This window comes from Hyperolius riggenbachi, chromosome 1, assembly GCF_040937935.1.
Source record: "Hyperolius riggenbachi isolate aHypRig1 chromosome 1, aHypRig1.pri, whole genome shotgun sequence".
Classification (NCBI taxonomy): Eukaryota; Metazoa; Chordata; class Amphibia; order Anura; family Hyperoliidae; genus Hyperolius; species Hyperolius riggenbachi.
Window position 1 is genome coordinate 438,047,306 of NC_090646.1, and position 15,302 is coordinate 438,062,607.

Below are 15,302 nucleotides of genomic sequence, written 5' to 3' on the forward strand. Positions count from 1 at the left end.
CTGTTCACACAGCCCACGTTGCGTTACATGTAATATGTAACGCAACGTGGGCTGTGTGAACAGCCCACTTGTGTTACATTGCTGTGCGTTGGGGGAGCGTTACAGGCGCACTAACGTGCGCCTGTAACGTCTTGGTGTGTAAGCAGCCTTAAAGTGTAACTGTCGGGCATAAAATAAATTCTTTATTTTTATCTGGTAAACAAGTAATAATGATGCTAACCAGGCCATCCAAAAGTTAATTACTATTACTTTTCTTGTTGATAAATGATCATTCACTAGTTTACCTGACTTATTTGGTACACACAAAGGAAGTTGCAGGGTATGCTGGGCTGTCTTTTTTTTGCTTCTCTACCCTCAGACTTAACTAATGCAGCCCGATTGGCTGAAGCCTCTTTCCCTCTTGTTTTCCCCTTCCACACCTCTGTTCCTCTCGCCAAAATTTTTCATGTGGAGACAATGCACTTTCTATGGTGAAGGGCGGGCAATGCATACAAAAACAGGCAGAGGCGAGTAAGGGAAGACATGACATCAGGATTGGCTTCAAATAGCCACAGTTAAAATGGGAAATGCTAAGAAGGATTCTCTTTTTTACTGTAGAAAAATCACTAAAATCAATGTGGACAATGCAATACATATGTTATGCAAGTAGAGCAAGTATTTATCTGCTTATATAATTGGTGTTTTTTTCTGAGATAGTATGGCTGACAGCTCCTCTAAACAGGACAAAGCTCCAAGACAGTGGGGAGCCTGGCAAAGCTAAGGAGCTCTTCAGTAAATGGTGACTCTAGAGAAGCCTCAGGTATAGCCACCATTAACTTTTACTTAGTTCAAGTACCTTTAAAGAATAAAAACAGAGAAACCTATAGCTGCTGCAAAAAAGGCACATAATGTGGCTAAAAGGACAAGAAAAAACATAAAACCATATTATTTGAGTTTCCAAATGGTAGCAGCTTAGTAGCTGCATGCATTAATTGGGCAAATGCTACATTTTAGAAGTGCACTTGCAAGAAAGGGCAAAAAGCTTAAAGTGGACCCGAGATGAAGTTTTACTCATTGCAGAATTGTGTTCCTTTCCTATTGTTTATAGGGCATTCCTCAAGCTAAATATTTTGTTTTTGTTTTAATACTCTAATGCCCTATAAACTAAACAAGCCTTGCCCACAGCTTTTCAGAGAGCCTTGGCATTTTCAGACAGTAGCAAGGGCTCACGGGAGCTCAGTCTGGGCAGGAGGAGGGAGAGGTATTACTAGCCAGAAATTTCAGAGGCAGAGGGGAGGAGGATTAGGTTTTTTTTCACAGGCAGAGTGCACAAGATGCAGATAAGTTTGCCTCTGTTTAATGTTTACAAACATGGCTGCTGTCATTGTATCACAGGAAGAAATCCTATTCTATTGAAGCAGTTTGCAGCTAGATTTGCTGTGTAAACTTTAGATAAGATATATAGACAAGTTACTTGTTATAGTTTTTCATCTCGGATCCGCTTTGGGCATATCACATTTTCCTTGCACAACTCAAATGCTCGTTATAGGCAGTATCTCATTCATATGAGGGCTGCGAGTTGGTTTTATCAGTACTGTATGCAACTATTTATACATTGTAAGTAAAAAATATTGGCACAATGACATAAGTCTGTTTAGGGCCTGTTTCCACTACACGCAGATTGGATGCAGAAAAACTGACTAATGAATGCCTATGGGAAAATCTGCATCAGAAAAATTGCATTCCGTGGAAACAGGCCCATAGGCATTCATTGGAGTCCGTTTTTCTGCATCAAATCTGCGTGCAGTGGAAATAAGCCCTTAGTGTTTACACCTTTAAGGGGGCCATACACTATGCGACCAATCAACCAATAGACCATCCAATTTGATTATAATAATCGAAATGAAAATTGGTGCTGCCAAGTGCATGCCTGACAGACAAAGCGACCAATGTCGGGACAGAAATTGGCCGCACAGTCAATCGCGCATGTTGGTAAATTTCGGGCAGAGGTTGGTCGGTCGGGTGCACGGCAGTACGGCGGCCGATTTGCAAACGAGCGAGGAGACGACGAAACCCCTGCAATGTATAAATGTATGTAGTGTAGTGCATTTATACATTACCTGTCCGGTGTCAGCCTCCACGCAGTTTCTGCCCATCTTGCCAGGTTCCACATACTCGCCGGTGGCGCATAGCGTCTGACGCTATATGCCGCTAGCGTGTATGCGGCTTACCCGGCGAGATGGACGGAAACCGCGTGGAGGCAGACACCGGACAGGTAATGTATAAATGCACTACACTACATACAATTATACATTTTGTGGGCAGCGGCGAGGGGGGACGCGGCGGCTCAGCCGATTCCCTGATTATTTCATGCTGAAAATCGGACGGGAATCGGCCTGTAGTGTATGGGCAGATTAGATTCGAGACAAATTTGTCTCTTGGTCGAATCTGCCCATAGTCATGCTAATATATGGGCACCTTTAGTGTTCATTTACATAACCCAAACAAATTTCAGTGTTCAGCTTTGAGTGCTTTCAGTTGTGTTGCACAGCCTGCAAAATGTCAAAAAAGGATAACATGTAGCCGTAACCTCAAGGTGGTGGAAAATACTGCAAATAACTTTTTGAAGCAAGACAAAGTCAAACTTGACAGCATCCAACAAGGAAAAGGCTGCATTCGGTGTTGCTCAACCCTTTACAGTGCCAGTTCTGAAAAGTTTGCTTACAGACAGATTGGCATCACTTGCATATAGACAGCTCATCTTTATTGCAGTGAATAGCTATCCAACAAAAGATTAAAGGGAAGGTTCAGGGAGGGTGGGTTAAAAATAAAAATCAAATTCCACTTACCTGGGGCTTCCTCCAGCCCGTGGCAGGCAGGAGGTGCCCTCGCCGCCGCTCCGCAGGCTCCCGGTGGTCTCCGGTGGCGCGCCCGACCTGGCCAGGCCGGGCTCTTCTGCGCTCCAAGGCCCGGAACTTCTGCGTCCCACGCCGGCGCTCTGACGTCATCGGACGTCCTCCGGGCTCTACTGCGCATGCGCAGAACTACTGCGCATGCGCAGTAGAGCACAGAGGACGTCCGATGACGTCAGAGCGCCGGCGTGGGACGCAGAAGTTCCGGGCCTTGGAGCGCAGAAGAGCCCGACCTGGCAGCCGGCCTGGCCAGGTCGGGCGCGCCACCGGAGACCACCGGGAGCCTGCGGAGCGGCGGCGAGGGCACCTCCTGCCTGCCACGGGCTGGAGGAAGCCCCAGGTAAGTGGAATTTGATTTTTATTTTTAACCCACCCTCCCTGAACCTTCCCTTTAAGTCCATGTTGTGAAGCAGCTACAGTCTGTTTTGGGCTGTCTGCCCTTTTTCAAGCCACCCAGAAAACTGACAATTCTTTCTGCCTTTACAACTTGATAGCTATGCCTCTACTCATCTGACTAAACAGCCACCTGAGCAGACACTGGCTTAAATTCAGGTGGATGAATTGTGTGTGGCCACACCCGACAAAGGCTCACAAAAACAGGTCATACACTTATTTAAGTGGTTAACTGGAGGCCTGGCTTCACAGGACAGGTCACCCTCCTTGCCCCGCTTACAAGAGTAGACAGATTCTGCTACAATTCAAAGGCCAAGGTATGATCGGGCAGGAGGAATAGCTACTATTGCAAAGCAACCACCACTGAAAGGCTAGCCTTACAATCCACCTTTAGGCCTGGAACCCACTGAAAACCGCAAACGCAAAACGCAACCGCTAGCGTTTTGTCTGAGCGGTTTGCAAGCGGATTCATGCGCGTTTTTGGTCGTGTTTTGCAACATTGTATTTTTTTCCCCAGCGGGTGCCTAGCGTTTTGCGTTTTTATCCTGATTGGTCCTGTGAATTATTTTTCATTTTGTTACAGTGTGCTGAACCGCAAAACGCTAGCAAAACCGCTCAGTTTAGGTTTTGCTGAGCGTTTCCGCTAGCGGTTCAATACTTTACATTGAAGCGCTAACGCTCCCAAAATGCTGCATGTCCTGCGTTTGCGTTTCTGAGAAACGCAAACGCTCCTGTGGAAGTTGCCCCATCCATTAACATTAGCCCAGCGTTTTGGCAAACTGCTAGCGTATCGCAGTGCTGCCAAAAGCGCTCCTGTGGGTTCCAGCCCTAATAGATGCTTCAAGTTTGACACAGGTTCACTTCAAGCTAATACATAGTCTTTTTTTTTGGGGGGGGGGGGGGGGGGGGAGTGGGGGTGACAACCTGTCATTTAGCAACACAAGAAATGTGAATAAATGCGCTTTAAAGGAAACATTCTGGGATTTCTATTACTTTTTGGGGGTTGAGGGAGGAAGTATTAGAAATCCTGTTAAATTATTTTCTATGCCATAGTGATGAGATGTCATTTTTCCTGTTGACACGACAGAAGGGACTGAATCTCTCTAACAGTTGTATACAATACCATATCTTGACCAATAATTTTTTATAAAACAAACAGAGCATCTTCTACCAAAGTAGTTCAGGAATGTGAGGGAAAGGGGTTTAAAGGTGGGTACACACATCAGATAAAAGTCTTTGGAAAATGAAAGATCACAGACCAATTTTACCCCCTTTCATGTAGTTTGAGAGCCATACTCTACACAGTCTATTCTATTGAGCTGAACTCCCCATCAGATAAAAATCTTTGCAAGATGCTGTACACAAAGATGCTGTACACATGCAACATATCAGTATCTGCAAAAGATCCGTTCCTGCAAATTGCATTCATAGTCTATGATATCTGCAGACCTCATACACACCTTGTTTAACGGACAATTATCTGGAGATCAGATCCAACAGGTTGGATCTTCAGATCGGCAGATAATTAGCTGATCTGCAGATGAATGTCCATTAAACAAGGTGTGTATGATGATCTGCAGATCTCAGACTATGAATGCACTTTGCAGGAATGGATCTTTTGCAGGAAAAGATCTTTTGCAGATACTGATCTGTTGAATGTGTACAGCATCTTTGTGTGCAGCATCTTGCAAAGATTTTTATCTGATGGGGAGTTCAGCTCAATAGAATAGACTGTGTAGAGTATGGCTCTCATACTACATGAAGGGTGGTAAGATTGGTCTGTGATCTTTCATTTTCCAAAGACTTTTATCTGACGTGTGTATGCACCTTTAGTGTTTACATTCCTGCTGGAATCCATCATGCCTTCCAGCCCGTTGCCAGGATCATAGCAGGAAGTGACAAGAAATGGGGAAACTGCTAAAGCCTCAGTAAAAATATTCTAATCCTTACTAATCAGGACACATGTAGCTCATTCTAGCAAATGGTTTTTGCATTCAGAGCTTTTTTGATGGGAAAAATTCACAAATTACAATATTTTGATTGCCAATCTCATCATTCTGTCCCAAAACTAAAATTTTTCCAGAGACTTGCACTGTAATCTCACAATTCACTCTACAATGCAGTTTGTAAGGTTTTTAATCACAATTTTGCACAGTGCACTTTAGAATCATCTCGCATCTCATTTCACTTGTGGCATTCCAGGCAGGTCTCTTTCCAACATGGGAGAAATAGCTTGGATGGGATGAGAGACTTTGCAAAATGGTATTTAGCCATATATGGGGGTGGGAAAATGGTGTGGTACATTTTGAGATTGATCACAATAAAAATACTTCTCTCGGCTGCTCAATTTATTTGAAAAGCATTTTGTCATAGTGGACTGCAAAACAAGTTACAAGCTTTGTTTAGCACTTTATACCATAACCATGTTTTATACACAAAAATGACACTCACAGGAAAGGGCAGCATGGTATATAAAAAAATGGAAAAAAAATTACTTGTTTGGTGGGGAAAGAACATGTGAAGTGTGGTCACTACACAATTTACAGTTAGACAGAAATAACACTGGAAAAATACTTTTAGTACAGTTTCCATAATTCAGGTTTGCCCACAGCCTATGGTAATGTGCTCCAACTGAAATGAAAGAAAATGATGCTAGGTCTGTTTCACGCATTTTCAACGACGTTGACTTGATAAAAGTTAATCTTTAGAACTTCTACTGCCATTGAACATCCCATTTTTGCTATGTCTGAATGTTTTTACAAAGAATGATGAAGAACTTATGAAAAAACAGGCACAAACCAAGACTTCACAGTGCAGCGCTTGCCTGATTCTGTACTGTTCGGTCATAGTGCCTTCAACTGGGATGCTGGAAGCTAAAATAAATGTAGAGTCGACCTACTGCAGGGAAGCTAAATATACCAAACAGTGCCTCGTACATAAGGAATGAGTGATTAAGAAATACAATAACTTTATCATGAACATTCGCATGGCTCTTCCGTTCTACTTTTGTTGCTGAATACCTGTTGCTTTGAGTTTCTGTTTTCACTTTCAAAAATGTTCCCAACCTCAACAGGTCAGTTGCCAAAAGTGGTTATTCCTTTATAAGGAAGAATGAAATGAACGTTATTCACAAAAAAAACTCTCATTTTCTCACTCAACTAAGATTGTGAGTTCGCAGGATTAGAAGCTGTTCTGTAATCAGAAAGCACTTTTGTCTACAAATTTTACACTGGACAGGTCCATCACAACGCCTTGGCAAGGGTCCAGACAAGTCACTTAGGAGGTCTTCACCAAGTCATAGACATAAATATGGAAATCGTCATCAAACTTAATGAAGTAAACTGAGGGTTTGGCTTCAACTTGATGAATTACCATGCCAGTCCTTTTTGAGCCATCTTCTTTGGCATATTCAACTTGTTTCCCCACCAGACTGTCCACCACCTCTCCTGGCTCTCTTTCAGCTGGAGGAGAGTCATCTATAAAAAACACGAAGACAGGAATATTTAAAACACACAAAACAAACACACGGTTAGATAATATTTAGAAACTAGTAGACCTAAGCCTGTTTAAAAATGGGCTCTAGGTCTATCACACCGCCGCACCTTAGCGAGTACACCCGTCCGCCCGCTCTGCCCCGTCCTCTTCCTGTCCCAACGGCTACACATGTGCAGTAGCCAAAACACACGGGACAGGAGGGGTTTTATCATATAGGATTCAAATTATCCACCACCTGCATTCTTTACAAACACCTGGTCCATCTCAGACATAGGCAAATATGGAGACCAGGAGACTGTAGGATTTTTTTTTCACTTTTTTTTATTATTTTTTTTTTAAAGAGCTAGTTTCAGTGACCGCAATAAAACATAAAATCAGTTAAAGCGCCAGTTGTAGTTAAGTCAAAACAAAGTATTTTCATATTGTCTCATTCGGCAGATATACAAACAGCATTGCATTACTTCAGTGGGTGGTGCTATTGACACTATACATACATCCAAAACCACTGGTTTATAGAATATATTGCGGCTTATTTTTGGGGTCTATTTCATCAACAAGGCATGGGCTGTAACAGCTATGTGGCATGTTTTATGTATGTGGCATGTTCTATGTATGTGGCATGTTCTATGGGGGTAGCTAAATTCGAACCAAGTTACTACTACTTTTTGATAAACAGGAATTTGTTTTGTGAGCCAAAAACAAACCCAGTAGCCCTCTACTGAAAGCATAAATATTTCAGTAAACAACTAATTCTGATGCACAGGTTGCTGGTCTGCAAATGAAGGGGGGGGGGGGGGGCAGAGGAATATTTTGACTTTTTAACCACTAGTCACGATCACGGCTGTTTATCTACACCCCGTGGGAGTACTGTTCCCCTTCCAGGTAAATAATTGTCTGTGTTTGAATGGGCAACGTGCACACACCTGCCCACATGGCCAGCAGTTACAGGACAGATCACTGATGTAAGTGTCGTATTTATATAAACAACAAAGATTATTCATTAAAAATAAAACTAAGAACAAAAAACGACGAAATGTAATAACCGGGACAAATTGGCAAATAAAAATGTGTGGGTTTTACCTACAGTCACAAGTTTTATTTAACAAAAAAAAAAAAAAAAAAAATAATGGCTGAAAACTGAGAATAAAATGTTCAGTTTTTTCTTATTCCCGCTAAAATGCATCTAAAATAAAAAAAAAATTTAGCCAAATGAACCACCCGGTAAAAAAAAAAAAAATAAAAAAAAAAATCATTTTGGTGCGATTAGTGATAAAGTTGTTGGGGAACGACTAAAAGGAGCGCTGAAATGTGAGAATTGTTGTGGTCCATAAGGGGACAATGTGAAGTGGTTAATATCTATAAGGTAAAATAACTGGTAGATGCATGGAATCCTTAGGAACTCTGGCCTGGTCTACAGTAGTTCTAGAGGCATGCTTTCTTACAAGGACACATGGAATGATGATTGCTTTGCTCTGGTTTTAAAGGCAATCTTAGAGGAATACTATAGAACTTAACACATTTCTGTCAGTAGCATAAATCAAAATTGCATTAACAGCTAGTGCAAACACAGCATATATCTTTTTGCTGTGCAAGGTTTCTTTTTCTTTTAATTTACCTTTTAAACGGATCCCCTGAAAAGCTGACGGCGATGGCTAATGGGGCAGCTCATTATGTCAGAGGGGATTCCTTTTTACAGTGCGGTAGTGTATTATACTATTTTCAGGTTTCCCCATGCTATTCACTACTATTACTATGTTTCCCCAACACTATTCAGCATGCCAGGCATCTGTCACAGTAGCCTGCTATGAGGAGCGAGAGACAAGCCCTCACACTCCTATTCTGCCCAGCCAATCCCCCCAGAAGGAGACTACCATGTGTCGGGCTGCCGCCTCATTAGTTGTTTGTCATCGCTACGCATCGGAAGCAGGAGCCAAAGGGAAGGAGCAATGATGCACCCTCCTCCAGTTTATATGGTTGCCGTTGCGTAGCGATGACAAAACATCTAATGCGGCGGCAGCCTGAGCCCGCCACACAGAAGTCTCCTTCTGGGGCAGGGGTCTCAAACTCATGGGCCATTTGCGGCCCTCGATACAATATTTTGTGGCCCTCGCCGGCAAAAGCTTCCTTATAGTTTGCTTCAGTGCTCCCAAGTAATCCGCCACATCCCGCCGCTAAACGAGGGCTGCAGAGCCCCCAAATCGCCCGAGGTTTCAGCCTCAGCTCCTCCTGACGTCAATCGCCGCACGGATCACCGCCTCTCCCCGCCCCTCTCTGTGAAGGAAGAGTGAGAGGGGCGGGCAGAGGCGGATATGCGCCGCGATTGTGAAATTCCTTATGCGGCCCAGCCTCATCCTGACTTTGCCTCCTGCGGCCCCCCAGGTAAATTGAGTTTGAGACCCCTGTTCTGGGGGGGGGGGGGGGGGGGGAGCGCGAGAGTGTTTGTCTTGCGCTCCTCATAGCAGGCTACTGTGACAGATGCTTGGCATGCTGAATAGTGATGAGGAAACACAGCAATGAATAGTAATAGTAATGAATAGCATGGGGAAACATGAAAATAGTATAATACACTACCGCACTGTAAAAAGGAATCCCCTCTGACATGAGCTGCCCCATTAGCCGTCGCCGTCAGCTTGTCAGGAGATCCGTTTAAAAGGTAAATTAAAAGAAAAAGAAACATTGCACAGCAAAAAGATATGCTGTTATACAATGGAGGATACAGCGACTGGCACTACGGCGGCACTCAAAATATGTCACAACTTGCAAGCCAAAGAAACATAGATTCCACCAGGTATTGGCACATATGCAGCACAGCGTGCTCAGGAGGCCACACTGCCTCTGAAGACGCTACTGAAGCGAAACGGACGTTAGGCGGGCCGTTCTTACCACCATGCCCCACAACCTTCACTAACCACAACGGGTATGTGCACCTACATGCATTGTACTGCATGAATATTTTTTGAAAACTTTTTTGCATATTGAAAGAGCAGCTGGCAATAAAGCTCTTTTTAAAGCTAGAAGCAGTGCCGGATCTTCATATGTCTATTTGGTGAATGAAAAAGATATGCTGTGTTTGCATAGGCTGCTCATACAATTTTTATTTATGCTACTGACAAATGTGTTAAGTTCGATAGTATTCCTTTACACGTGTGTACGTGTGTACGTGTGTGTGTGTGTGTGTGTGTGTGTGTGTGTGTGTGTGTGTGTGTGTGTTTTAACTTACCTGGGGCTTCCTGTAGCCCCCGGGAGCGATCCCGATACCACGTCTTCCGGAGTCCCTTCAACCAGCAGCAGCAACCCCCGCAGAGCTGGCCAGCTATGCGCCTGCTCGACGCTCTTCCTATAGGAAAAATCGCTAATGCACATGCACAGTAGCAGCTCAGGGCCGCACATGCACAGTAGCCGCTGACCGGCCAGCTTTGCCGCTGCTGCACAGAGGGATTCAGGACGGTGTGGGTGCATGGAATCACTCCAGTGGGCTACAAGACGCCCCAGGTAAGTTGTTTTTCTAACACTTAAGTCACCCTTTAAAGAGAATCTGTACTCTAATATTCTTACACTAAAAAGCATACCATTCTATTCCTTATTTTCTCCTGTGCCCCTCTGTGCTGTTTCTGCCACTCTCTGCTGCAATCCTGGCTTGTAATTAACAGTTTTAGGCAATGTTTACAAACAAACTAACCAGCTTCTAATAGGCTCAGCTAAGCATAGTGTGTGAGTATGCAGGGGGCCTGCAGAGGGTGTGTATCGCTTCTACCAATCACAAGCAGCCCTGCACATTCCACACAATCAAAGCCTTATGGTGGCCATACATGGTACAATTTTTTCATACAATTTTACCACTTCTATGTAGTATAAGGGTAAATTAAGTGAATATACTGAATGGATAATTTAGACAGTTCCCTTATATTACATAGAAATGGTAAGATTGTATGAAAAAATTGTACCATGTATGGCCACCATTAGCCCAACAAACAGGACAGAGGAAAGATACATTGATTTATTACAGAGACAGTGTAATTAGGAAGAGCTGCAGTAAGCCCCAGCACATTAGAACAGGCATAGGAACTCATAGGATAGAAGAACTAAGGCTGAAAAAATTGTTACAGAGTCTCTTTAAGTGGTGCAATGTGAGCTTTGGACTGGCATGGGCTGAAAAGTGATAACATGCAATCAAATTTGTTTTATGTTGTCTCAACCTGTGCTTTCAGTAAGCTAGATCATTGCTCCCCAACCAGTTCCTCAAGGCCCACCAATAGTGCATGTTTTGTGGAAAGCCTCAGAGATAGATAATCAGCTCTGTAGTGACTTGTAAAATAAGTCACCTGTGAATGTTTGATTTTCAAAATATGTACTGTTGGTGGGCCTTGAGGATGGGGAACTTTGGAGCTAGGCATCCTCCTATTTAGTTAATAGGCATCAGGTAATTTCTAAGCCATCTTTAGTCATTGCATTTCCATTTGTAAAATAACGACTTACTAGAGTCTGGCATGATGCGAAGATCTCCTTCCTTGTAGTCATCTAAAAGTTGATACATGTATAAGACAGGGTCCTTTTCATATGTGATATAAAACCAAGTGTTCATGATAGGCGCTCTTGCTAAAACCATCCCCCGCCATTCGTCCTTGGAACCATCTTCTGTTTCAAACATATGTTCCACAGCTTTACCAATCATTGTCTCAGCCAAACTGGCATCACTGATTCGTGATGAAGCTGGTGGAGTAAACCATACAAAAAGAAAAAAAAAATAAGTCAAAAAGTAGTCAAAGCTTGATGAGATGAAATGGAAGGTTCTTTCTATAGTGTGTGCATTATTATTCATCTTGTGCCATAATGCAGGGTTAATTACATTGCCTTTGGGTAACCCACAATACTCACCAACTCTGTCTGGCAGAACTTCAAGTGCAGATACTCTTTCATCCTTATGCAGTTCAAGTCCATAAACACAATCAAACCCATCATACTTTATAAGGTAAAGGGAAGGGTTGACTGGTACTTGATCTAAAACAGTTCCTTTCCATTGAGTAATTGGACCACTGCCCTCTTTCCAACCATGTTGTATTCTGCAGCCAACAATGTTTCGCCTTGGCTGGGATATTGGTTTGCTTGGCCCCATGTTATTGCGGTGTTTCCTGCAGAGAGAGAATAGGGTCTAAATTGCAATACGTGGTAGACATTTCTGACATTGGTGTGTGTGTGACTGCTGCAAGTCACCAGAAATTCCAAACACCAAATAAGGACACAAAAAAAAAAAAAAAAAAAAAAAAAACCTACAAACACCTAGAAAATTCGAATGAATTTTTTTTTTTTTTTTTTTTTTTTTTTTTAAACCAACAAGTACAATTTTATGAAGCATTGAACATCATATCAAATATCAGTACATGCAAATATGATCTTACTACCGTAATCACGGACAATCCTGTTTGCATGTCTGAAAAGTGCAATCACAATGGTTGTTGGGAGACCAAATATTTGAAAATGCCCAATTCTGAAGGTTTACAAGAGATATGGGGGTGGGGGGGGGGGGAATGGGAAGTTGTTTGGATTCTAAAATTTTGTTTAAAATCTAAAATTGATCCCCTATATGATGAAATTTTTTTTTTTTTTTTTAAACTTAGTTATTTTCAAAAATATACAAATGACAAAAATATAGAATTGTCCATTATACAGTAATGGTATCATATGCTGACAAGCCACACAGAGTCTGTAACAATATATCCATGATAACTGGAAAAACATTAGTCCCTTGTGGAGGAATTTAGAATATTACCAGTGGACTGGAGCAATGCAGAGATCGTCAGAAAGTACCAATAAACGGAAATAAAAAAAGGAAAAGAAAAAGAAAACAGGATAGGAAACGTTGAGAGCCATGAAGCCAATTTTGCCGTAGCCAGACCATCTTAGGTAGATAAAAGAAAGATATAGGAGGGGGAGAGACACAAATAGGGATCTCAGGTGTGGGACAGCGTCCAAGCTGTCCAAGGGTCCCAACATTTTTCAAAGGCAGGCATAGTTTCTCTAATGTAAGAGGTCCTCTTCTCCAGGGTATAAATATGTTGGATTTTATTAAGGAGCTTAGACCATGATGAAAATTCTTATGGGAAAACAAATATGGGTAATGCATTCATGTATAGTGAGAAAACTGGTAATAAGGCTGCATACAAACCTGGTGGACACATGGTTGCAATAGTGAATTACCTTGAGAAGGACTTGCCTATTTGTTAGCCATACAGGAAAGCTTCAACGAAATGTTTTAAAGGATAACACTGAGGAAGTTGACAAACATGGCGCTTTATCAAGGTAAGTTATCGTAGTTGTATTAGAATATGGGACATTGAGCAAAGATGCCAAGACATTGCCAGACCCAAGATGACTGAAGACAGGTGAGCAGAGCTGAAATGAATGTGGAAAACAGCCTAGTGAGAATGAACACTGTCCATTCCCATAGGATTGCACAGATATCATGGGCATCCGCAGTGTCTACTGTGTCTAGAAAAATTGTGATGGTCAGGAAAGCAATATCGCAGCAGGCGAGCAATCTTTTGAGCTGTGGCATAGTAACTAGTCTGATATTTCTGAAGAAGAGAAATGTTGAGAACCAGTGAGGCAGAAGGTAAACCAGAAACCAAAATATTAAAAATGACCTACGAGAGGTATTTTTTCTGTGCAAATTTCTTGTTAAGATAATAGTTTGTTTTTGTGTAAGGGAAAAATAAAATAAAAATCAGTGTCTTCATTTGTCAAGACACTTTCTATACTTACTTGTGAGAGGTCCTTTTCTTCATCATATTTGCCGAAACACCTGCATTTGCTGTTAGAAAACACATGTATCAGTACTTCAGATAAATCAAGAAACACAAAAAGAATTAGGCCCTTATGCAATTCACTTAAGTTTTCTCCTGAATGTTTTTTTTTTTCCTATCCTACTATTAAAATGCCTTCAAGGACACCAGTAGGCAAGAAAATATTAAGAACAAGACAATGTTAACAGTACTTTTTCACTTTAAGTGTTTCTGTAAATAAACAAAATATCTGAGAATCCCCTACGAGATGGATTAGTCCAAGATTTGAACTACCTACGGTACTTCCGAATTACCCCGTCAACTGATCTTTACCTCCTGTTTTAAATGATATTTACCCCCTTTGAAAATCTACATATTATTGGAAAGCCAAGAGTCTTGGCTTGCATTATGCCCCATGTCAGTGTGATGCACCATTCCCAAGTTGCGCCTGGCTGCAGAAAGCACTGTGAAGGGCTGCAGGAGGGAGAGAACTCCGGAGCATCCAGCTGCTTGTCTACAATGCGGTAGCTCCAGCCCTTCAAAGTCCTCCCTGCAAGTACCAGAAGGGGGTGGGCTGACAAGCCTGAGGACGAGTCCGGCAATGTTATCAAGAGCCAGAACCAGTCGACCATTAACTTGCCTGGTGGGAGAGAGCAAGAAATGAAAACGATGCTGCTCTCTGCATTTTCATGATAGATCTTTAAAAAAAAATACAGGCTTATGCATACAGTGTACATTTCATATTAAAATTGCCAACAATCTTCCCTTGTTGCTGACAATAGGTTGGACCTCTCAGGTTTTCTTTATTTTCAAAAGCACTAAGGGGCCTGAGCCAACTGAGGCAGTTGTGTCTGCTTTTCAGTTACACATCAATGTTACAGATGCTGAAAAGTGGACAGAGGCAGACAACTGCGTTAGTGGGCTCAGGTCCTAATGATAGTTACTCAGTCCAAATGCCAAAATAGTGCGCAAATGCTGGGCAGCTTCTCTGTACAAATCAGAAAAGTAACAAAGGCGCCAGAAAGAATAAAATACTTTAAAATGTATTCTTACTCCAACAATCTTTGCAAAGATTGATGGAGTAAGAATAAATGGCGTGATTATTATCACTGGGTCCTTATTGGGGAGGCAAATCATCCTATCTCCCCCCCCCCCCCCCCCCCCCATTTAAAAAGTTTTAAGGTATTTTATTCTTTCTAGCGCCTCTGTTACTTTTCTGAGTTTATATCCACTTGTTGGATGGGTGTGATCACCCTTTTTCTGTCTACTGAGAGCGACATCTTAGCCTGAGTGGGGACGGGCCCAATATCCCAGCAAGTGTTATCAGTGGTTGCCCATATTCTGGCAACCCACACTTTTGAGTATAATCATTTTTAAATCTAACAACAACCAACAACACTATTGGGGCTCTCGATTTCTTCTTTGTTCAAATATACTTTCCAGGGAGTGCTTTTGCAAGGAATAGAGGAGATTCTGGGAATCCTCCATAAAGAGTTTGAACAGTCAGATTTTCACTGTCCAATGCAAGCGTCAAAAAAGCCATCAGCTTTGAACTCTGATTCAGTTTAATCAAAGAAAAAACTAGTTTAACTGGTAGGATTTCGAAGGTAAAAAAAAAAAAAAAACACTACTGTACAACAATAGGCCTTCAAAATCAAGACAAGAGAGTTCCGTCTGTTAAAAAGTTATAGCTTTGTTTACTGCAGTAGTAGGGATCACAGAACTAAACAATTATGATACCAGT

At 42.2% G+C, this 15,302-nt stretch overlaps 1 protein-coding gene across 4 annotated transcripts in view; it reads right to left on the bottom strand.

The window, feature by feature from the left end:
- Window positions 1-5,614: 5,614 nt before the first annotated feature.
- Window positions 5,615-15,302, bottom strand: part of SPIN1 (spindlin 1) — a 36,899-nt gene continuing 27,211 nt past the window's right edge. For all 4 annotated transcript variants that reach the window (XM_068271447.1, XM_068271445.1, XM_068271446.1 and 1 more), the window contains exons 3-6: window positions 13,539-13,587; window positions 11,655-11,908; window positions 11,256-11,489; window positions 5,615-6,760 (exon numbers count right to left, since the gene is read on the bottom strand). In XM_068271447.1, the coding sequence (XP_068127548.1) occupies window positions 6,561-6,760; window positions 11,256-11,489; window positions 11,655-11,908; window positions 13,539-13,587 (737 nt within the window). In that variant the 3' untranslated portion in view covers window positions 5,615-6,560. The remainder of the gene's footprint in view (window positions 6,761-11,255; window positions 11,490-11,654; window positions 11,909-13,538; window positions 13,588-15,302) is intronic.